At 46.8% G+C, this 25,381-nt stretch overlaps 1 protein-coding gene across 1 annotated transcript in view; it reads right to left on the minus strand.

Moving 5' to 3' along the window:
• Positions 1-3,055: 3,055 nt before the first annotated feature.
• Positions 3,056-25,381, minus strand: part of syde2 (synapse defective 1, Rho GTPase, homolog 2 (C. elegans)) — a 35,239-nt gene continuing 12,913 nt past the window's right edge. Inside the window, exons 4-8 of the mRNA XM_040184015.2 lie at positions 20,996-22,137; positions 16,670-16,796; positions 9,832-10,013; positions 9,243-9,474; positions 3,056-6,468 (exon numbers count right to left, since the gene is read on the minus strand). Of these exons, the coding sequence (XP_040039949.2) occupies positions 5,726-6,468; positions 9,243-9,474; positions 9,832-10,013; positions 16,670-16,796; positions 20,996-22,137 (2,426 nt within the window). The 3' untranslated portion in view covers positions 3,056-5,725. The remainder of the gene's footprint in view (positions 6,469-9,242; positions 9,475-9,831; positions 10,014-16,669; positions 16,797-20,995; positions 22,138-25,381) is intronic.

Below are 25,381 nucleotides of genomic sequence, written 5' to 3' on the forward strand. Positions count from 1 at the left end.
ACAAAGTGTAAATTAGTCAGAAATTAGTAAATATGTTCGGCTTTTGAGGGAAACAGGTATATGTATGTATACTATACAAACTAATCTGGCTGTAGCTTCACATTCATCCAACTTAAGTATGTTCATTTACTCACTTCTAATCCAAATCACAAGCGCACTACCCCTGAATGTGGAAGCATCGCTTTAAAGAGACTATACCAGTAGATGCTAATAGTTAGCATCAAGGATCAAGTTTCACTGCTGACAGCTGAAGAGCGCTCTGCTGACAGCAGGCAGGCGATAGCATACACTAAAATACCAACTGTGTCACTCCACTTCCCCTGCAGAGAACAAAGTTATCAGCCTGCCTCGTTCCAGCGTGATGTTACAGGCAGGTCGGAGGATGAATCGCTACCAAAGGTCTGGCACCTGGAAGTTTATCAACCCACGGAGCCCCAAATATTCTCACTGAGCCTCGACCACAGCTGCTGTCAAGGCTTCTTTTCAGTCTCACCTTTCACATTTTTCTCTCCTATCAAGCGGAGCAAACCTTCACCCCCATCCCGCCCCCGCGCTGAAAGGAGATTGCTCTCGTCTGGAGGAACACAGGAGGGGGGAGAGGTGATGAGCAGCTTACCTCTCGGGGGGATTAGCCTTATTAAAATGAAATACTCTAGTCCTGACTGACAGAGCAATGGAGGTGGAGGAGGGAAGAAGCAGGGAGGACAGAGGAGAGGGCCGACGTTGTGTGAGGCCCGGCCCCCGAAGGATCTGAAGCGCCGCTCCTCTGTGTTCTCCTTCCCTCCATTCTTCACTTTCCCCTCTCGCTCGCTCCTCATCTTCTCCCCTCCCGTCCCCCTTTTTGCCTCTGGTCTGCTCTCTCATCATCACCGCGGCCCAGAACAGGCAAATCTGTCAGCGGTGCATCAGGAGATCTGCCTCGAGGCCCTCAGATGAGCTGCCAAGCACGGGGGCCGGACCTGCAGGGGAACAAAATACCCCCCCAAAAAACGCATCGGAAAGATTCGGACCCTGGTAAGATACGTTTAATAGCCCCCCCCCCCCCATTGAAGGGCACTGCATGTAAGGAATGTGTGGCCAGGATCACAGCAATTCCCCCGGCTCAGCTCGCCATGTCTACGAGGAGTCGATGGGTAGAACGTGTAGGGCAACATTCACCGGCCAATGAAAGACTATAAAAGGAACGAACGCGCTGAATATGACTGTAATTTGTAGCCGATTGGACACCGTGGTTGTGGTATCAGTCGAGACTCAGTGAGACACAATGCGAGTCTCGCGTTGGCCTGAGCGCAGGATCCATTTACAAAGAAAGCGTTCAACCCCCGGAAAAAAAAATCTAATCCGATCTAATAGTTTTCTTTCTGGAACACAGATCCACAACTGCTTCGACTAAAAATCAAAAAGGACAAATGTTGCACAGCTGGATGTTTTACGGTAGCAGAGAGGCGGGTACATTGAATTGGTTCCACTAGCAGTTTTTATTTTATTATTTTATACACATTTTGTATCGAATAAGCGTGGCAATGGTCTGAATAACTGTGGACACATCAGTTTCAAATGCTACATCTCATCTTGGATAACACTACTCTGTGGTGGAGGGGTTTTGCGGTTGACTTGCAGCCACGATACCGACACAGAGAAGGTCAGCGGGGATTAAGGGAGCCGGGGAGCGAACACAAAGGAAAGGTCTAGTTTCACATGCAGGTGCCTGTCGACGGTGTTTACCTGAAGACACCCGTATCTCACGTTGCTCCCTGATTGGAAATGAAGAAATGTTTAGCTCGGTTGACTCCAGACAGACGGCCTGATATCAAGTGGCTCACCTCCACCATCCAAACAGGCCCCTCTGTTACATTCTCTGGGGTTTCACTCCTGCTTTTATTGGGCCGGGAAGAGGTTGTTTCAAAACAGGCACCTGTCATTTTTTGTCAGATATTTAAAAATGAAATTAATGGTCAATATTTTTTACCCATTATTTTAGTCATCACTCACAGGAACACTGTTCTCCGTTTAAAATGATGTATATATATTTAAAACAGTCTATTAGGGGTCTTCATGCTGGTAGATGTTTCCTTGACAGTGGATGTAAAGCAGAGCGTGGGGGTGTGGACAGGTATGTATGTGTACATCCGGTACCCTGGAGCTGTCTCATACCTGTTCAAGGCAGTCATAAAAATGTGTTATGAACCTACACCAGCTACATCAAACGAGGCTTGAAACCACTTAGTGGTGAAAGGCCCATGGCTGCTCCGGCTTCTCATGCTAGCTGCCAGAGATATATATCACCTCAGCTGGAGCCGCTTGGGCGCAGTTTTCCGGGCCCTAATTTTAGATGAAATTTTGGGAAAACGCCTAAAATGACATTTAACTGCTTCAGCCCACCGCTTTTGAAGCCCATGTGGTGCGCGTTGTTCTAAGTTTAGGTTGCTTATTGCTCCGTGAGTGCTCCTGGTCATGTTGTTGTTGTTTTTTTAACTTGGAACAACAGTCAAAGAGCAACCTTCACCGGATTACTGAATGCAGCTGCATTCTGGGAATGTCCCTGAAGCTGGAGGTCGTTCTGGGAGATTCCCACAAGCCAACAAGGGCAATTCCCCGACTTATTTATCTGCTCTGTGGCGAGGCCGGGTTACAATGCTCCCACAGCAAAGGGATGAATAACACAAATACAAAACACAGAGTCCAGTTTCCTGGAGTTAAGGTCAGATGTTCTTTCTGTTGTTTTTTTTTATTAGTAAGACAAAGATGATTTTTAGAAAGGTTTGGGAAATGGTTTTTCGATGTAGTCATGATGTTAAATCACAAGGGTGACATGCAGAATAACCCTTTCATTTGTCTACATTGATCAGATATATGAACTACTCTACTAAACAATGCTGTAGGTCAATGGTTCATTTCATTCTGGGTAATTGTCGGCATTCAAGGGGATGTTGCAACTTAAACTTGACTGTTTGGAGGAAAAATTACCAATAATGTCAGAGATGAAAGCCCAGCACATCCTTTGCAGATTATAGCTGAATCTAATTTCAGCCAAGAAAGAGTCACACTACCCATGTAAATGTAAAATAATATACTTTATTATGATCACACATTTCTCAGGTTCAATACAAAACACTTTTTTGTTTTGTTAATGCTTTCCACGTGACGAGACAGAAAGTCAACAATCCAAGACGCAACACACACAGAAATGTGCTGATGTATTCTGTGTAAAAGAGGTGAAAAGTTGAAAGGACACTAAATTATACAGGAAGAGTACCTAATATGTTGCCACTGCAATTGAAAAATACGTGCATTTGTTTGAGCACCACTCAGAAGTTTACCTTGTGAAAAACCTCCCGAAATTGAAGGGGGAAATTGAATCTGTTTCGCAAGCGGTCAGAAATCAGCATCATTGAATTTCCTATTTATAAAAAAAAATCTAAACGAGATCAGACTGCAGGTGATGCTCCTCCTGATGGGTTTCTGTACTGTAAACGTGGCCCGTGGTTGTCTTTGTGTTGCAGAAGGTCTATGTCTAGTCTATGGAAATACACGGCCATATTCTGAGATAATGCTGACTATAATGTGTAGTAGGAAAAGCTTCACAAAGAAAAATCACTGTCAGCATGTAACTCCTCTGGAGAAAAAAACTGGACCAGTACAGTAATCTGAGTATTGGAGGAAAAGGTTGACAAACAAACAAGCATACATTACAAAATAAGTGTTTTTACATATAAATATCAAATACAAAGCCTTGTTTGTGTCAGTAAAGCTTTTGACCATGCAACGTTCAGTACCTTAAACAAAGAAAACACTAATAATCGTCACAAACAAAGAGCTTAGTCCACCACAGACACATAACAATGTCCAATATATACACAACCCATAAAAATATCACTTTTAGAGCACGATTTTATCATATTTTACAGCTAAAATTGTACCATTAGTCCAGCACATTAAAATGTGTACAGGTAGCTTGAAGGGAGAAAAAGGCGACTATTTCTACAACACTACGAGGTCATCACAAGCATTTAAATACGTCATTAAAATAGAAGCTGTAAAAAATAATATACTCCGAATACATTTATATAATTATGTACATATACAGGTTAAATACTGATCATTCTGAATCCCTGGATCGCTAATAACGTCTTTTGTCAATTTAGGCAGCTGAATGAGTCATACAGACTGAAGAGCTCCGCTAGGTTCCCACTGCTGCTCTGAAGTTGGGCTTCACATTTGGGCTTCATGTAATTTATCCTTTTGCCAAAAAGATGGGAGAAGCAGAAAATCAACCAGCTGGTGGAATCCAAAAGGATTCATTCCACATATTGAGAAAAGTAGCTTATTCTCTTTTTCTGCAGAGAGGTTGGAGATTGATAGATTCTCTAATCTAAGCATGGTGTGGAACAGGAAACAGCTGTTGTTGTTCCCCGTGCATCCATCTTTAGGCTAAACTATAGCCCAACTGAGCCGAGCCAAGTACCTTCTAGTTCTCCCCGAATTTCTATTATACAGACGAGACGTGGGAATCTTATCAGCGAACTCTTCGGCAAGTAAGTAAAAGTAAATATGATGCCATATGAAATCCATTTTCTCTGTTTTGAGTTGCCCGCTTCAGATCAAATACAGCTTGACTGTTAGTCAGTGATAAGAGTTTTATTCTCTGCCTGTTTGTGGGTGTCTAAACATCTCCATCAATGCGGAATGTAACTAAACTTCCAGCCACATCACATTCATCTTTGAGAGGAGGTTTCAGTTGGTGGCTTTTCTCCCTTATCTTTGTCCACACTCTTGTTTACTGGGTGAAATATGATGACAATGTACACTACTGCCTGCCTTATAAGTGCATTACTGTTGAACAACATTTAGTGTTACATACCTCAATACAAAAGCTCTCTGCTGCCTTAAAAAAGGAAATCCACCCTCAAACAGATTGTACAAAACGTTCCTCCTGTGATCTCGGTTCATGTTACTAATCAGAGTTTACATGCTCGTAGAAGCAATTAACTAATTAACTTCAGCATGAGAGACACGTTTACTGGTTAATAAATGAAGGGATCAGTGAGAAATTATTCATCTGAATTATAATTTCTTGTAATTCAATTCCTAATTGAAAGAAGCATTCATTTAAATGTATCCCATGGTTGCGGAAGTGTTCAAAAATGTACTTCAGAGGCCCTTTACTGAAATACTTGTACAGCAATTTTGCCACTAGTCTCACCGTGTAAAAGGTTGCATGAGTCGAGCCCCACAGCTCCCCCACATACCTGCTGTACAACATATCACCCTCCCGCCTTCGATGTAAATGTCTTATTTCAGGGTGGATCTCCCTCTCACCGGACCACCTTCACACAATTAAGGCACCGTTAAAACCCCTGAGGGGTCAATGGGTTCTTCTAATAAGAAGAGAAGCAACAATAACAACATGGAACACAGAACCAGACCAAAACAAACATACAACATGAAGTAAAACTGCCGACAGGATAAAAATAAAATAACATTTCGGAATGTCTGTGGGTAAAGTACAGATGCCAGAAGTGCCCCGTTGCATATCGTCTCACCTCGTCCTTTAGGTTTGTAAAGAAGCACCGCGCCAACATCACAGCGTCTCCATGGAAACACTGTAGCTGTATCCTGAAGCACCTTGAACGGTAAAGAAGGTCAGTCTTCAGTGTGTGTGTGTGTGTGTGTGTGTGTGTGTGTGTGAGTGCATATGTGTGTCGGTGGGTCACCGGAGCCGGAGTCAATATCCGACGTTGAGCGTGTTCTTGTTGAGCTCTCGCTCCAGGTTTCCTATCAGAGTGTCGATGCTCTCCTGCAGGTCTCTGAGGTTCACCCTGTTGCTCAGCACGGGGCTGATCTCCTGGATCTTCATGTACGCCTGGTAGGTGTGCTCTTTGGGCAGACAAGGGGGCAGGATGTGCTCGCACATGCTCTCCTCCCCCTTGTCCTCTAGTAGCCCCCCGCTGGTTGGATTACTTTTGACTTGCTTCTTCTCCTCCTCTGCTTCTTCTACTTCCTCCTCCTCCTCCTCCTCCTCATCGTCCTCCTCATTTTCCTCATCCTTCACCAACTCCTCCCTCTGCGGCTGCTCCTGCACGGCAGGATCGGGCGCAGGGCTCATGATCATCTGCCCGTCGTCTTTCTCCGCCTCCTCGGGCCTCGCCTGCACCTCCTCCGCTGCCTCGGTGTCCTCGCAGGGCACGTCGTCGTAGTCCGCCTCCTCGTTGTTGGGAGGCAGCAGAGTTTCACAGGGGAAGTAGCTCTCGCCACAGCCGCTCCAGTCGCCAGCGTAGCGGTTGCTGGGGCTGTCCAAGCGCCCCGGTTTGGGCCGCAGAACGCCCGCCATCTCCGCTTCAGAGAGGTTCAGGACCTGGGGCCGCTCTTTTCTGCGCCGCAGGGGAGGAGCTGACAGGAGGTCGTGTGCGGCCGGCGCCAGATAGGCCGCGGGGGGCTGAGAGGAGGACCGGCCGTGCGGGTCCACAACTGGAGGAGCAGGGACAGGGAGAGAGACAAAAGATGAAATACAGAAGCCATTTGAGCTAATGTCCTTCAAAGGTCTTCAGGGTTTTACATTTTGTGATAATGTGCTTATTGATTTCTATTGATTTCTTGAATTAGAAAATCCAAATCATTCGGTTCAGCCGGCGGCTGGTTGGCTGAGCTTAGCAGAGAGACTGGAAACATTGGGGGACAGAAAGAGGTTATTTTGTTTGGATAGTAGATTTTCTGTTATCATATACCCCTACGTGGTGTCGAGCCATGCAGACATTTTAGTTTTTTACTTGTCTGAGGTCAACTGTCAGCGAGCTTTGCATCTGTCTCCATCCGTATTTTTTCAAAACCACTAACAAAAGCACAGCGAGATATCACAGAAAATAACAAGATGGGCTCGTGAAATGAACGTCCACCCAGGAAACAAAGACGTGTGGATAAGCCGGCAATGAGTCCATTCCTTTGGGGGAGCGCTGCCAACATAATGTTAATGTTGTGCTCAAAGTCAGACAAACACACCACCACACTCTTTGATACCATTTCTTCTGTGCAATGTTCTATCGACTGTGACTAAACCAAAATTAAAAATTAACTCAACTGAAACCCTGTTTGGACATGAAAGAATCATCTGACGGTGCAGCGAGCGCAGTCCGGTTACCTGTCTGTCTTTATCTCTGTGTGCCTACACTTGTTGACATCGCTAGCCTGACCTTTAAAAAAAACATTTAAAAAGTGTTACCCGTCATGTACAACAGGTACAACACTGGATTATATTTAGTCTGGAAGTGTACAAAAAAGGTAGTGTTTATGTGCAGCAGTTGCAATGCTCGAACTCGAGCAATTATCAACCTAAAACAAACAGGAATTATCCTCTTTTAACAGATAACGTGTTATTTCATGTCAGACATGATTCACTTACGGCAGGATTTTAGTTTTTATTTGTCAGAAGAAAAAATGAAGGCTGGGGTAAAACAAAAATACTGCTCCCTGTGCCCGAGGCTAAGTGAAATAAAAATGTCTCTTGTGTCCATGTAACCACCTGCTGACATCTACTTGCACATTTGCACAGTTGGCAAACAACATGATTCACACCAAACACACACAACACCCCCTCAGCCCTTTTCTACACACACACACATATGTTCATGCTCTCCTCTCCCACACACAACCTGTAAATAGTGTCAACCGAGTCTTGGGGGGGGGGAGGGGGGGGTCAGGTATGTGTCTGTGTGTGACAAGCGTGAAGAGGCATCTGAAAATATGCCGTAGTGATTGTGAAACGTTCGGGGAAGCTTCGGGGGATGAGTGCGAAGGTTAAGGCTGGAATTCCTTTAATTATAGTCCAGGAGTCGTACGCTGTGAGTTGGCAGAAGCAGACAGAGCGCAGGGCGCAAACAAAGGCTTGAACCTGCGCTCAGAGGTTCGTGGAGGTTTTTTTACAAACCATTATAGTGTGACATCAGCTGCAGACAGGAGAATAAGTGCAGGCTTAAAAACTATTTTTCTCCAGACCACTTGAACTCCTCTTGTTCCTCCAGTGTCTGTGTGTGGTTTCTCTCCTCTGATAGAAACCTCTTTTGCACTTTTTTGTTTAATTCCACTTGTACTTCACCAGGTTACCAGCAACCCTGGGATTCACAAATGCCAACTTAATCAGTTGGTGTGCCTCCCTCTGCGTGTGTTTCTTCCACGGTTGATGTAAAGGAGGGCGGAGCAACACAAAATGTGTTTACGGTGGGAGTTTGAGGTTTCGTTTACGTTCAGAAGCCAAGACAAGACGTTGTCAGTTCTTCTTTGGACGGCAATAAGCGGCTCTAGTTAAAGCTGCAGGTTACAGCGAAAAACTCTGAGGATTTAAATCCTCTGTGCTAAATGATGCAAGAAAAGATTTGACAAAATACAGCACGCAGATTAATAAAGGTGTCGCTGGAGACACAGGGACGCTTTCCAAATAATGCATTATTTCAATTAAGATAAATAAGCAATGACTGCTGATATAAAACATTGGATTCTCATCAGTCGCATCTCATACATGTTAAGCACCAACAGAGGAGCATAACAGACACAGAACTGCCAACTAATACAGTAATAAGATCAGTCCTATTGCAGCAGTAATGGATCTTCACCTTATGTTTATAGTTGTATTTATACTTTTTAGCCGTTGAGCGGCTCACACGTTGAGCAGAGAGAGAAATTACATAACAAAGGGTCGAGAAATATCAACTCAGTCGGCGTGACAGATTCAACTCGCCCCTGTGCCTGCAGCTCTTCTTCTTGATGCCTTCCTTAAATTCATTGTCATTTGCTTCATATCCCACAGAGAGCAGCTGTGCAGAAGGCAGAAAGATGGCCTGCGTGTGTGTCGTGGAGCTGGTACCGGGTTTCTGTCTGTGGTCGGTGGTTAATCTTAAAAGACGGGGTGCCACGCCTCAAAAGTTCAGTTTGCATCGGGGCTTACGGCCTGGGCTCCGATTGGCTCCGGCTGCACTCTGTGGAGAGTTTCATCTCCGAGGAGCCGGCAGATGGTGGAGAATCAGCTGTACTCGAGCCACTAGTGGAAAAACCCAGAGGATCACAGCAACCCGGCCCTTTGTAGGGCTGAACCGCAGCGTAAGCCTGCAGGACTATGAGGTCTTATGCTGCAAGAGGCCGTGTTGACAGACCAACTGACGTTTGGTTTGTCTGATGTATGTTACCTTTGACAAACAGCCCAAAAGGCTGCGGAGAACTTAACGTCATGAGATATAATGTCAACGGTTCCTTACCAGGCCACAGCTGCAGCAGGTAGTGCAGGACCTCGATGTGCTTCTTGAAGTGCAGCGCGCTGGCCAGCTCCTCGGAGTCGATGAAGACCCGGTTGGTGTGGCAGGACGCATCCTGGCGCTGGCTGAGCAGCACGGGTCCGAAACACACCGCCAGGTTCTGACACGTCATCTTGTTCACTTCCTGGCAGGACGCTACTAGCTTCAGGTGGTCGAGGAGCTTCTGCAGTGTCATCTGATACACACACACACACACACAAGACCCGTCATTATTATGATGATTAGTTGTAGTAGTACCACTGTAGCAAAGCTACACGGCAACATCCACTTCCTCAAGCTGCGTCTAGTATTACTCTGTGCGTGTAGGCCAGCAGATAAGTATAACAGTATACTGCTGTAAAGATGTGCAGATTGAACAGTTGGCAGTGAAAGAGTGTTGGAGATAATAATGCAGGTATGGGGTTGTGGGCTGCATGCCTCCACTAATAGCCCCCCCCCCCCATGCACCATCCCCTTTCACAACCCCATGTGTGACCAGGTAGCGGCACCACTGGGAGTGCCAGGAGAGGGACGCCGAGTTTGTCTCGCTCACCCGCTCCACGTCCGGCAGGTTGTCCAGCAGTCTGACGGTGTGCTCCGAGTCGGCCTGGTCGTTCTCGCAGGCCCCCGCCCCGATCCGCAGAGGCCTGGTGGCCATGGACTCCAGCACGGCCTCGTACAGGTGCTTGGTGATCAGGGGGTAAGGCAGCTCTCGCAAGTAGTCCTTCAGGACCCCTGAGCAGGTGGAGAGAGACAACGTGCAGCACTTTGGTGAACGCTGTTAGATTCACAGTTCAGTTCGTTCAGTTTCCTCCACGCTTGAACTGGCGGCTTTAACTACAGACAAATCACTAACAATACGTCTAAGCCCCCCTCACTCTTTTTTCTAAGCCCCTGAACCTGGTCCCTGTCCTCCCTCAGGTGATACTGTGGCGTCTGCTGGGATGACTGATTGGAGTTTCGGGATGGGGGGGGGGTTCACACCTGTGACTTCAGTGGGTCGTGGGTTAGACAAATACTGCCAGAGAACTTGAAACCCGTCTGTCTCCACTAAGTCCCTGAAATATTGCCGGCATGTTTCTCCATCAAAGGCAAAAGGAAGGGGAGGAGGTGTGTGCTGGGGGGGGGGGGGGGGGTGAATATAGGAATTAAAGAGGCTTTTGGCAGCGGGGCGGCTCTTTGCGGTGCGTGTCTGCTCGATCTTCACTCCGCATGAAGTTGCCTCAGTTTTTAGAGGCGGCCGGGGGGGGGGGGGGGGGGGGGGGGGTCAGTGATCGGCTATACAAATAAATGACTATATCATACAATTGAAACAAAGCACACTGGTAAAATATAAAGGACACACTTAACACTTAACTGTTGTGCAAAATGCAACTTATTAAGGAAGTGAGCCACAAACAGGCACACGCCTAGCACACGCTTCCATCACTGACTTTGTTTGTTGCGTGTTTACCTCGGTTTACTAACTTGTGTTTTAACCTTGAGTGACCTCCCCTCCGCGTTACGAGCCCCAAAGCCCGTTTTTGACCGGTATGAAATGCTAAACTCGACACAGATCGACGCAACGACACTGAATCTGTATTTGCTCACTGCACCACGCATCCAACGCGCTCTTTGCAATTAAGCGTTGTCCTGTTCTGCCACACTGCAAACGCTTCACGAGCAAGTTCACCAGCCAACAGTGCGATCGTGTCTCTCAGAGACGGCTTTGTTGAGGAGCACGACACGTATCTAATCAGCTGTAGGCTCAGACGTGCACCTCAGGCCAGAATAAGACTTGTCCTGTGCTTGCTGTCTGCAGCCTTTGGACCCTGTTAACGCCGTGTGTTCTCCACTGAGGTGCCAGAGCTTGCTGCTCCAAAACGCTTGTGCTGACATGTTTTCCAGATGATGACGTATTTGCCGTTGATATCAGAACGCTATGATGCTCCAGAGGCTCGCGGCTGTTTAGTCGCTCTCCTGCAGACCCGCTCGTGGACGAGGTATTTGGGTCTTGCTGGTTGCTAATTTCCCCTCTTCCATTGCAGTTTGAGTTTGGCACAAATACACTGAGGCGTCCGTGCAGTTTACTTATGCAGAGGTGACATATGAACATTTAGATTGTAGCGCTTTGCGCGCTACGAGCTGAATAGGTTTTATTGACGTAGGTTCTGGGCATTGATTTGAAGGTTTTCATGTGGGCTCACTAGAATAATGGATCTCTGATAGTAGGTATGATTGTTTATCAGCGTGAAGGGTGTGGACATAAAGACTTATGTGTGTCCCTGTGGTGTTGCCTTCACGCTAAACACACACTCTGTATTCAGCTAAGCTGTGTAGGCCCCATGTACCGCTGGCTACAAAGGCACTTTAAAGATGGCAATCTCTTGTTTATCAGTAAAACATTTGATAAGATGATCGTCTGCACCCAAGTCATGAACATGTGTTATTCTAACATAGGTGGGTGAGGACTACTACTACTTTATCACCTCTACGTCGCTGGATTCCCTCCCAAACATACAAGTGTTTTGCTTCTTGTCGTCTATTTAGAGAAAATAAGATGAATGAGGTTCACGGCAAATCTGCTGACATCCCTTTAGGCTCAGTAAGGAGGATGGAGGGCACAATTTAACACGCTAACTTTTAAACCCCAGTAAGTCCCTGTTCTACTCTTTAAGGGAGCCTGAGGCTTAAAGCTTTGCAGTCTATTCCTAACTGGCATTGTGGGTCCATGACACAGTAATCTAATAAAGAGGACTAACAAATGTTTTAAGGAACCGTACATTGCTGTGTTTTAAGGTGATGACACACTTAAATTGCCTGTTTGCCCTCCGTGGGTATACATGCTTTTAAATGAATTAGGAAAAGGGCGTAAGAAGGATCTAAATTCAGTTCTACACTTAAATCTCAGATTAGCGGTTGAGTGGCAGTACAGTGGCATTCAGCAGACACTAAATGTAATACTCATTGGGAAAATAACCCACTCCAAACCTCCGAAGTGTTACATTCGTTAGTCAAACCGCTCATCAATCACAATACCCCAACATGTTTGACATTAGATTCAAAAGGTATAAAGACCCCAAAGCGAAATCTCGCTTTCTTTCTTCAGTCTTTTTTTTCCACGGAATTTAAAATGAAACAGAACGAGGAGAATTGAATACGACATTAAACAGATTCGGATGCTCGGGCACACAGTCAGAGAGAGAGAGAGAGAGAGAGAGTGTTGTGCATTCCATAGGCGTGCAGCGGGGCCTCTGAGGAAAAACATCTCCAACCCGAACATGCACACCACGTCCCTCCGACCACCACGTTGACAACTATAGGTCAGCAAAGTCAAACTTTAACACAGTTCCAAGCAAACCCAATGAGACATTGTGGCTGACCTGTGGCGACATGCTTCAGTCTTTGTTTTTTAGTTGTTATTCACTCCAGTTATCAAGTGTTTTCATCGGGTTTGGTACGATCAGAATGCGATAAAGACCAATGAAAACAATATTCTCCGTCCTTAACGCTGCATTACACATGCTTATTTCCAAATCTGATTACACAGAAATGCTTTGTGAACATCCTCCGGGTTCTCGTCCTGAGATAATAATAATCAGCTTGTTTCACTGCAGGAACAACAGACTGCCTGGAAGCAAAAATGAGGCATATTTTTCCCCCGTATCTCTGCAAAGCAAGACTTGTTTTGTTAAGCCAGTGTGCAAATACAATGTTGAGAGGAACCACTCGTCTTGCTTTTATGGGTCTAAAATCAAAGACCCTTTGACCCTTAGTTCGCGGTGGGGCAGATCATCTCGATACCACCACAGAGCAGGACTGGTTTAGATCGTACTGCTTTAAGAGGCAAAACATCCTCTTTATGCCTCACACGCAATATGTGACTACGTGTTTCCACCATTTCAGTCATTTAAAAAGAAAACACCAGCGACTACGGCCTCGTGCTCATGTGCTTGTTTGCCTGAAGTGAGGAGAATACAGCCATCCGGGTAAATCATTAGCCCGCACTGAGTCATGGCCAGCGTTTACCTTTGTGTCTTAGGCTGTTGGTGCCAGATCCACGCAAACACAAGGTCATGAGCTCAGCGGTGAACAGGTGGGTTTAAACCGCAGGTGCTTCCATTTCCTTCACAGTCGAGCCGGCGCCAAGCGCACCCTGAGTGTCACCTCACCTCTGTCGAACCAATTGGTGTTTGGCTTTAAACCAGCAGAGATATGAAGTATCCACACGCGTGGCTGATTAAGACCAAAAACTGAAATGACTCGTGGAATCAATAGTGGCGAGAATTAACTCCTGAAGGGATTCTTCAAAACATTTGAATTAAAACTACAGATTTTAGCAGTGAAAAGTGTAATCAGGCAAATGATTTATTACCTAATCCATTCAAACAATGTTACAAATGTGCCACCCAACACTACAAGGCACACAATGCACTGGGGCACGGCTCTACCTTTGACCTCTTGTTCATACAAAGCGGAAGGTCACCCCTCTCGTCAGCGCTGCAGTCAACGCCTCGCCCGGAGAACAAATGGCTGTTTGTTCTCTGTCCTGCTGGTTTGCCCCCCCACCCTTCACCCCCTCCCTGCTGTCCTGCACGCCCCCGCAGCACCGGAGGGGTGGGGGGGGCAGCGGAGATGTTTGTGTCGTTTGCCTTGTCCGTTGGCACGGAAAACCTTTACACTAAAATTAATTAAAAAAACGAGAGGTGCAAATCCCATTCCTCAATCTGGAAAAGGAGGTGGTCACATGGTACATTCGATTCACCGGAAACTCGTCTTCGTGATTACGGAGCGCAGTTTCAGAACTCACAGGCCTGCAGCCCCTTTGCTTCCCCAGCCGGCCCAAGGTTCAGCTAATCCCCCCATGCGTGAGCCAAGTACCATCTGTGTTTGTTCGGCAACAAAGGGGCCACTTGTTAATGACTTTCCATGTCTTCGCTGGTGGGGGGGCAAAGTAGGGAAATAGGCTATGGAAAAGATGAGTCAGACGACGCAAATTAAAAGACCTCAAACAAGGATCAATAACCGAGCTGAGCTGTCCACCAGCAGGGCGCGGGACACTAGTCTCCTTTGCTGAGGGTGGAGGACAGACATCTGGACAAGCTGGCCGTCGTTGGATCACTTTAAAAGCTTTGATTCCACACAAGAGGACGAAACACGTTAACCATTACTTCCCTTTGACTGAAATTTGCTTCATCCAACCAGTGTGAGCTGTGAGGTTTTCATTATGAGCTCATGCTCTGCTTATTTTTGATGTGTGCGTGAAGCTTAGGATAACCGGATATTTTGAGTAACTGAACTATTAGACAATGCAAAGGCCTACTTGTGTGTAAAGGAATAGAGGTCCTACGCCAATGGAACTTGACACGGCAACATTGAGGGAAACACATATGTGCTTGCATAGTTAGAAGAGAAGATCCGTATTGGTCTGAACTTGAAGCTAAAGGAGATCCCGCCTCCACACAACCCAACATGCTGCAGCTGTACACTTAAACAGATTAACTACAGAGCTCACAGATCATTTGTTGACCACAAACTACTCAATATAATAATGTTTAATAGGGTTTGGCTTGATTTTCAACAGCATGTGGATAACAGATTTCTGATTCTTTTCGAGTGATTTGAAACAATAGAGGTGTCGCGCACTGAGCATGTTTTGCAAGCTTTGGATTGAACTCTGATCTCCCCATAATCCCTCTCGCTACCTCCGCTTTACAATTAGCCGTGTGACGCGCCAGCCCTCTTAGCTCATCCCTTTGCTGCTCGTCATTAGTCACAAGCCTGACTCTGCACTAACCAATTCCATTTCAATAGGATATTTAAGAAGTAGACTATAAAAGCACATGGTTCCACTTCCCTCCAGCCATCATTTTGAATTAGGATCATTTTTTGTAACATATTATTTTCCAAAATATTGGCAAGAAGAAGTTGCACAGTCAGTCAGTCATCGGGCAGATTTCAGTACAGTATGTCTTAAGACTGAACCCATGATTATGTCTCACTTTTGCAGCACACTCCATAACCCCCTCATCTGCCCCCCACCTCTCTGTCCTCTTCCACCCACTCAGGGCCATCTGCAACAGCAGCTCGCTCGGTGGAGCAAATTTAGGCAGCGAGCAAAAACCAACAATCCACGCTGGTGCTTGGCCCTTTTTTTCCAAGCCGCTCAACTGTTAAGTGTGTTCTTTGGGCTGCCATGCAAATGCATGTGGATCAAAGCAGGCCTGATAGGACGACGCCTATGCGGGGCCTCTTCCCAATACCAACAGCAGCTCCTACAATGTCCAGGGGCCTCCATTGGTCTTCCTCTTTTTGTGGGAGAAACCAAAAAAAATCATGACCAGGTCTTTTTTCTGCAACCTCGGCCCCCCGACACCCTTCCCTCATCTCTGGCATTACTGGATTCATTACTCAATCCAATGACACGGCTGATTTGGAGAGCTGAAGACTGCGAGATGTGCTGGAACTCAGCGTTTGCATTTTAATTTTTTTTTTTTTCACAGCGTCGGAGCGGAAAAGAGGCCGCGACTCACGGGGATCTTGGAGGCATTTCAAGTACAGGCTAAACTACATTTAGGAGAATCGCAATTTCATCAGTACTCCTGTAGCAAGAAAACAACATTCCCACTTTAATCATTAACCAGACTGAATACTTTGTATTTAATAAAACGCGTCCTCTTATGGACAATATAGAGCATGTCTCAACCACAGACCTGAAGGGGAAAGAATGACCTGAATGTACAGCATGACTTGATTTGTGTATGTGTGTGTGTGTGTGTGTGTTGGGGGGGGGGGAGCTGGCCTCAGGCACTGACTGACTGCAGGAATGCTTTTACTACAAGCGGTAGACTCACACACGCACACATGTGCTGACCTATCTGCAGAGGACATGCCGGTTAGGACACGTTTTATGGGGAAAGGACTGAATCAATAAATCCAGCCTCCATTTAAGTAATTACCTCTTTGTTTTATTATTAATATACATTGACAATAAAGCTGTAATCTCTTAATTAAGTGAGACAGCCTGTATTTTTTATTCTCACTAAGATTTTTTTGTGCAAATTATTTAGTAACTTTTGCCAAAAGTATAAATACAAAATGCTGTGAATAAATGTCTGACATTCATTGAACTTCTTCTGTTTAATGACACAAACCGACAACAAGTCAAAGCAATTGCCGTCAGAGCCGAAACAATCGGGTACATTATACATCATTAATTATGTGATTGTCAAAATAAAAGTGTTAAAAGTTGCTGTTGTGTAAAACAAAATGTGATGTGGGTGAATATCTTTTTGGACGGAACTTTTTACAGGTTACAAAACAAAAGCTTTGTGACACCATGAATCAAAGGGACAGCGACACTCTTTGGGAAAGCCACCTAGTTGAATAATTCTAGCGCGCCTTGTGTTTACCTGTGATGACGTTGACATCGGGATACGTGTTTTCACACAGCTCCACGGCACCGCTGTCTCTCTCAAACGCCTCGCGCAGCTCCTTCTTCACGGCCGCCGATCCGCAGAGCCGGTAAAGCCCCACCACCTGCACACGGACACGCGAGTCGGTCAGGTAAAAACAACACTTGGGGGAGACGACACCGAAAACCCACGTGTTTTACAAACAGGTAGATTATCGCGCCCCTTTGACGAAACATGACCCATTTATTCCCACTACACACACCTTATATTCTACCTTTCATCTGCTTACTATTGCTATTTTTTCATTTTGTCTACCCTCCTATGAAGGCAAATCCTGAAAGAAGAATCCCTCTCCTCTCTTCTCTCTTTAATTTTACGTTTATGGGTAGATGAGTTTCATGTTTGATTGTAAAGCTCTAACCACAGGCTGCAACATCTCAACAGAGACAGAGGCTGTTGTAGCTTGTTTGTTTTAAACCCTGAAACTGAGAGAGCAGAACTCTAACTCCATTGCCAACCTCTGACATTTATAGTCAGAAGAAATGAGCTAGTGTTGCTACCACACTACCTTTGTCAACCAAAGCTCCGGCGTACCGACTGAAGTAAAATTACATTTTAGAAGAATATTGTGTTTTCTGTTCACTAAACTTTAAAGCAAGACTAACATGTGTTTACTCACACAGCGTAGTCCAACTTTAAAACAGTGCCGTGCATCATTTTGAATAGATCTGTGTATTTCATCACTAATTTGAAGTTGAGTAGAAGAATATTTTTGCTGTGTTTTGCCAAACTACACTCAAGAGAAAACAACGTCAAACACGTTAAAACCCTGAGAAGCAGACAGAGCAACGTTAAATGATATCATTAATGTTTCTTTACCTAAGCCTGCACAGGGTGACCTAAAGGAACCCTGCACAATTTCCTCCAGATGCTGACACTTGATAGGCGAAACTGGCCGTCTCCTTGTTATGTTGGGATTAGAGCCGCCTACAGACATGCCATCATTTATCCGGCATGTGTCTGTCTGGCATGTTGCATAGGCAAAGCAACTGGTGAGGTTGCCCCCCCCGGTAACGCGTCAAGTCAGTGGGCCTGTGAATGTGGCGGGGCGGGTCCAGTTGCGAGCAAAAAAACAAATTGGCACACACACACACACACACTCGCCGCTGCAGCGCCGTCGCTTCTCCTCCACCAGAAGGGCCGCATGCATGCGAGCTCTCTGTTCGAGCGCGGCGGCCTTTCTGAGGCCTCGCGCGAGAGGCGGAGAGGAGCTGAGATTAGGTGGGGATTTGGCTTTGTGTGAAAGTAAGCAGAAGTCACTGGGCACAATGAACAACAAGTCCATTGAGAGGAAGAAAAAAAAAAAAGGAAAAACAGCTGTTGGCAGAAGGAGGACATGCGCTCGTGCGCTGTGGCTGCCGGCGGGCGAACGCGGCGGGCAGCACCAGGCAGGACCTACATGCCAAAACGAGGGGGACACAAGGAACGCTAAAAACCAAATGAGTCCCCCCCCCCCCCCTCCTCCCGACAGGAATGTGGAGTCCTCGGTGATTCTAGATGGGATCAGTCCCTTTTTTCCCTGGTGTGGGATTAGTTTAAAGACTTTATAGAGACATCAAAGGAAAGAAAGGAAAGCACATTTGAACGTTTTAATGCTCGTGAGTGCCCGAGCGATCGGCCTTTTGACTTCCTCTGAACACAACTCTTCCCTTTGATCACCTTTCGAATTGACACGAGCAGAGAAATAATGATCAGTTATCCACTTCGTCACAGATGGCTTTTCTTACACGATTCTCCACGTGTTTGTCTTAACGTGTGATCGGAGAGCAGAAATACTTTGCATTCCTGAGTCCACGACTACACACAAACACTAAAAGAACAGCAGCGGCATCGCAGATTAATCTGATAATTGTTTTTTTTCTTAAAACATGATTCAAATGTCTAGTCTTATTGCGAAATCTGCCTTAAACCCAAATATATTTGGATTACTATACCACATCCCAAAGAAAAACAACGAATCCAAACAATAGAGAAACTTCAATGCCAGGTCACTTTTCCATAATGTCAGAACTGCAATCTTATCGTCTAGAATACCCAAACCTATTATTAGAAAACTGTGACATTAGCAGACGCACCACAGGGTAATACGTGGGCACAGATTAGATTGTTAATCACTTTTCATGGACCACAAACAAAAAACAGAACCACAAAATACTGTGAACTTACAAATAGAAAACACTAGTAAGTATAGTAAGAATATCCACTTAATAATTCTGAATTGGATGACTTGTACTTTTTAACAATGTTTAGCATTATTGAAATGTACTATAAAAATGCCATCATATTATCCTATTTGATATAGTTTTAATCTACATTAATAGACTGTTCTAGAAAAGTTACTATATGAAATAACTTTAAAAGCAAGCATGGCCATTTGTGAGAAAACAAAGACTTTGTCTGTGTAGATGAACATATAGCGCAGTCTGCTGCGGTCCTGTCCCGTTTGAAAAGACCTCTTACAGAATACCGGAGCCATAGAAATACAGAGGAAGCCGTCAATGTTACCGATTCAACGTCTGAAAATGGCTTTTGCCTGCAGGTCCTGTGTGGCAGTATGCGGGTTGCCTCTTTTCACTCCGGCCCCTCACACAGGCGTTACACGCAGTCTTTTCAGAACACCCACAATCATCCAGCGACTTAAAAGCTTGGAGGAGCCCCGAGGACACCCATTTCTCAAAAAAGGAGTCTCCATCACAACGTCGACATAATCATTTGCAAAAGGCACACACGTTGCACGTCTGGCCGTGTGGGTTTTAGTGACACAACCTGCAAATTCCTCTGGGATCTGGTGTCACCCCGGCCCTAACCTCTGTCTGCCTGCAACCTGGGGCGCCCCTTACATTTCATCTCCGACTGATACTCTGCACAAAGTCTACTCTGCAGAGGCTGGTTAGAAGAAACGCTGTGAGGGACAGGGGACAGACGGCGTCAGATAGGGAGTGGAAGAACGAGCCGGAGGGCGAAACTCAGTCCAGGGAGGGACAGAAATAGACGGGGGTCGCTTAATGGCAGCACAAAGCAGAGGATTATATAAACTACCAGGTTGAAAGGCCAGGTGATGGACATTTGGCTGTGGACATTCATTTAATGCTTGAGGCAAAATCAATGAAACTTTTTGTAAATGATAGAGAACGCGTTAGTTTCTGGTGAAGTGTGATTTTCTAAACTTGAAACTCTCATAGTTTGGCCTATGAGAAGTTAGAAAAATGTACAGGTGATGAAAGCGATCCCTAGTTGGCGGTCTCATGCAATACAATCTATAAAAGACATGTAAAGAGTCCAGAGATCAGGGGATAAAATCATTTTCTCAGGTTTGCTGTTACCCCTCCCTCCTGCCCTCACCCAGCATGCTGCACTAGTGGCCAAAAGGCGGGATCTGATTTGACAGACAGGCTCTTTGTAGGGGCCTAATGTTTGTCTGTTGGCCCCAGGCACCCGCTTCCCCTTGGCATGCCCCCCCAGAGTGATCAGTCAGGAGCAGTGGCCAGACACTTTTACTGCCGCTGGCTCAGCACTAATTAAGAGAAACGCCGCCGCCTCTCCCCGGGCTTCAAAGACCACATGAAATGTGGAGCCTTGGAAGGGGACGAGGGGGGGCGACGACAAGAAGTGATCACATGATCCTGGGGATCGCTCCACCATCCATCAACACCACTTCCAGGTCAGTCTCTTAACTCGGAATCATTCTGCTCTGGTAGTAAATTATTTACTTGATGTTCACATCTCCTCTGCCTATTCTGCGAGTCATCGACAGCATGCGCAGCTCGATGGAGGCTACATCCATATGTACAAACATGCATTATGTCTTAAAACAAATCCTCATCCTTATTGAAAGAAAAGGATTGCAATGGCTTACATGTGTATAGCTTTTGCTCATTTTCTCCAGTTCTCTCACTGTAAGTTTGATATCTTTCAATCTTAGACTGCTCGTCAAAAAAAAAAAATAATAATAATAATAATCAACAACTTTGACAACAAATCAATCACTATTGAGCAAAAATTCACAATATTCTCTGTATGCAAAGTTCCAATAGTGAGTATATGTGTTTGCGTTTGTTTGTATCATTATAAACTGAGTATGGTCGGCTTACTTCACTGTTAGTCAGAAAGACCTTGGACATTTGTCACTATTTGCTGGTTTCTAGTCAAAACTATCCTTAGATTCATCAGGATAAGAACAGACAGACGAACGAGGGAAACAAAAGCCGGCGCTGGTTCATCGTCTTTTACTATTTCTGTCCATTGAACCGCGCGCAGACTCACCTGACAGCCTCTCTTCTCGATCTCGTTGATGCACTTGCTTATAAGCAGCGGCACCATCAGCCCCGTGTTCTCCCGCTCCACCACCCGCCACGCCTCCACGCCGAACACCCGTGGCTCCCTGTCTCCGCCCGGCCCGCCGTCCAGCGAGTTCTGCCACTGCTCCATCAGGCCCAGCTTGACGTAGATCATGCCACGCGGCTCCAGCTTCACCGCCAGCTGGTGGCACCGCGTCACCCGGAAGAGCGCCGGCAGGACCACCGTGCCGTGGCAGCAGACGCGGTTGCGCCTCGGCATCGGCTCCCAGCTGAACACCACCAGCTTCAAGTGCTGGGCGTTCTCCAGCTCGATGTTGAAGGTGTGGTCCATGTCGAGGAAGGCCGTCCGGCACGTGAGCAGGGCAGTTCGTGCTTTATTGACGGAGTCCACTTGGATGGCGCAGTAGACGTCTCTGGAGTCGACGCGCGGCGGTTTGAGGTCCTCGGCGCCATAAAAGTGCAGGCTCATCAGTCCGGAGATGTACTGGCTGCACTTGGGCTGCTCTGTGAAGCTGTAATGGCGGAAAGCGTCAATGTCCAGCTCCGTGCCGTTGACCTTAGAGCTTCCGCCTCCTCCGTCCGTCTCCTTGCCCCTCCCCGCCTTCGCCTCCGCTGAGCCGTGCTTCCCGGATTTGGCCACGAGCTCCGGTGAGTCCCCGTCACTGAGGTAGCCGCCTTTGCTGGCGGACTTTGAGCCGCCGCTGCTTTTCTTCTTGCTGAAGCTGTGCTGCGTGGACACACTGCTGTCCAGGTGGTAGCGGGAGATCACGTTGCGGCTGGCTTGCCCGCCCCCGGACGCAGCTAATCTGGGAGGGCCCGAGGAATAGGGGACGACCTCCAACCCACGCGCGTGGTTTCGGAGAGAAGGGGCCCTGGGCTCTGGGTGGCCGCTTCCGTGGCCGCTGCTGCCGTTGCCGCTACTCGGGTTCCCCTTGATGCTGAGTTTCCGGCTGAGCTCCGGGAGTTTCTTCATCTTCATGGAGAGCTTCCTAACGGTGCGCGGGGACTTGATCTTGTCCGGAAAGGACCAGTTGATGGAGCTGCTTTTCTTGGCGGGGTTTGGGCTGGAGGGAGGGGAGCTGACAGCATTGGGCAGGTCAGCGCAGTCTGGAGAGGAAAACACAGGGCACGAGAAAATTATCCCTCGGTTGACACTTCACGCCGTCAACCAAGCTTAAACAATTCACCAGACAAATTTCTGGGGCAGGAAAAAATATTTGGACGGACATTTTTGGATTATTCGCAGGAGCAAGTGGGTAAAGACCAGTCACAAGTTCTTAAGTCTCTGTAATCGCCAGAAGAGCCACTTCGCTTCCATGATTACTAGCAACTGTTCAAATGTCCAGTGCAGAAAGAAAAAGCCATGAATTACAGGCCCTCAGAAAAGCATCGAGTGATTAGGTTTATATGCAAGCGACGCTTCATAAATACAGCAGCACTATAATACAGTTAGTCTATACATGTAGACCTAGACCGTCATTTAGTTTCTAAGCGGCCCCTTCGCTGTAAGTGGGCTTCATTCAATCAAACACCATGGAAATGGAAGTGGAATGTCATTAGCAGCTGCCCCGGGAATAACAGTGGTCTACCAGAAGGGGAAGGTCTGTCTAGAGACTCCCACCGCTTCAGGGCTGAGCTGGAGTTACTCAGTCTCGATTGAAGTTAGAAAATAAAATGCGTTTTGATTTGAACCTTGAGGGCAGTTGTAACTAGATGTCCACAACATGACGTGTCACAGTCTAGAGTTCCATGCAGGAGTGACAGCCATTGTTCAGTCTACAGGACTGAGTTTGACTCATTGTCATTTTTTCAAAAAGATACCTGACTCAACAAGAGCTTCTGTGAATGGGCCTGTTAATAGAACAATGTTGGACGCTGCTAAAGGTTTTTATATCAACAACTCATTTATTTATACTTTGGAGGTCATACAGCACTGCATGGCTCCATTGGAGATTAAGGCTGCATTGCCTTGTGTGTGCCTTATGGGACGTTCTTTTAGATCTGGTCTAGAAAGTCAACAAGATGCTAAATCTGGGGCCCGATAAAATTTCATTATCATTTATCCCCTGATAGTGGATTGCTCATTTCAAGTGTAGAATGTATGTATTTTGTTGTCTCCGTGGGCTAATTACGTTCTCTGGAACCCCCTCAGAAACAATAGGGAGGGTCTGTAAGAGGGAAACAAAGAGGTACAAAGATGAAAGAAGAGAGAGCGAGAGAGAGCTTGACCCTGCCAACATCACCAGCTCTATTTTCAGAGGGGACCTGCTGTGCTATTCTGGGGTGAGGACCCACAAGTGAAAAGAGGGAGGCAGAGGAGGTCCAACAGGATGGAGAGGAGGGTAAGACGGGGGGGGGGGCAAGAGCAGGACAGGGTGTAGCCGGCAGATGGGGGACAAAGGCGCCCCTTGTCCAGGCACTCAGAGGTCTGGATGGTCGACTGGAAGGCTGGCAGGCCGGCCGGTGAATGTACAAACGAACACGGCTGTTCTCTCGCATTCCTCCCCCAAACCGTGTTTAGCCTCCTCACCCCCCCCCCCCCCGGCTGAGTAGACTTCCCTGTCACAGCTTCTTGCCAATGACAGACACAGAGGCGCTGTGAGGAGGGAAAACCTGGGTGGAGGGCACCAAACAACATCTGGGTGGGGTGGGGTACACACAAAGCCTGAGCCTCAGCTCCGAAACAAGGTTCTCAGGAGTGAAATTCCATGTGCATGAGGAATATTTTGAGTTCTTAAAACCATGTAGTAAAGTAAAGTATTACCAGTAAAACGAGGATGCCAGGTATGAAAAGGGTAGACGGCATTTTGCTACCTAACTGTAATGTATCAACTCTGCCGTTCAAAGAGTTCCAATGCGGTTGTATTGTAGCAGAATTCTTTATTGATTGTAATGACACTGATCTCTAGTTTATTAAATATAATAAAAATGAATCTCAGAGCAAATCATGACAAAAAAGGGACAAAAGCAGTCGGGGAAGTTTGGAGTGGGCGATGCAGGACACGGAAAGGACATCTAGGATGTCCATTTATTTGAATTTACCCGAAAGCCTCCAAAAGTAAGGATCAAGACAAGCAACATGCAGCCCTGCTATTCTGTAATTGAACTGACAGTCAACATGAACTGGGGCAACGTCTACTGGCTCTGTAAAGCAGAGCAGTTCAAGACTGTTGCAGTGTTAATGACTGTGGCTCCACACACACACACACAAACACACACACACACACACACACACATGCAGCTGTGTCCTCTGTAGCCTTTGGCCGTATGGCAGCAGCCAGGAGAGTAACGTGACGCCTCCCTAGCTGAGGTTCGGGGGGGGCAATAGTTTGACACCCAAACCTCCAGGGCCATGTTCCAGGGTCAAAGGGCAAAAGGTCTGCAGTTCTCTGGGTGACACCTGATGCGGCTAACCGTGTGCACCCCCATCCCTTTAGCACGCACATGCACTCACCACATTACTGTAACACAAACACAAAGAGAGAGTGCATGCAAATATGCATGCATTTAGACAAACCCATGCCCCCGATGACCCCGCGGCCCCCCTCAGGGACCCGGCCACTGACACCTCCTAACAAAGCCCAGGAATTTACGACGAGGGCTTTACACAACGCGAGCAGCAGACAGGTGCAGGAGAAGGGTGTGTGTTTGTGTGTGAGGGAAACCCTGATCCTGGTTTAATAGGGCTGGTATTTCTATTCAAATTGTTCTTCTATTCAACAACAAGAAAAGTAAATAATAGTCAGACAATTGTGAAATTCCTCCTGGGATACAGTATTAAGGGACCTTGCACACAACAATGTGGTGTTTGTGTGTCCGGCCAAGGAGACACAAACTGCAAACACGCCTTGGAGGGGCCGATAATCTGCTGATTGCCCCTGTAAAAACCACAACCAGTTTGAGTGTGTGAGTGTTTGCGCGTACGAGCATGTACGCCAAACGTGACCACGGCGTTTCTTGACAAACAAGGCGAGCGTAAAAAAACGGGTGAATGGCTTATCCTTTAGCTCCTCCACTCGGGTGACTCTGTGCTGCATCCTCTCCTCTCGGCTCCACGTCATTTAGGGCTGCAAAGCCTTTCAGCGGCCGCGGGAGCCCAACCGCTTCATTACAATAGTTACAAAACCCCTGCTAATATATCCAAGCATGCAGGCCCTCTCACTAGCACAACATGGCCCCCTGCCAAAGTAGCCCTCATGGAGCCCGGCCCGCCCGTCACTGCCGGCATTCCGGCTCTGCTGCAGTTGAGTGGCTGCTGATTCTGGGCGGCCCGCATGCAACACAGGCCTCGCTGCGCCGCCGCAATCCAAACAACGAGGCGTGGGTCTCGTTGTTTGGACCTTTCTGAAAA

This window comes from Gasterosteus aculeatus, chromosome 8 (genome assembly GCF_964276395.1).
Source record: "Gasterosteus aculeatus chromosome 8, fGasAcu3.hap1.1, whole genome shotgun sequence".
Taxonomy (NCBI): Eukaryota; Metazoa; Chordata; class Actinopteri; order Perciformes; family Gasterosteidae; genus Gasterosteus; species Gasterosteus aculeatus.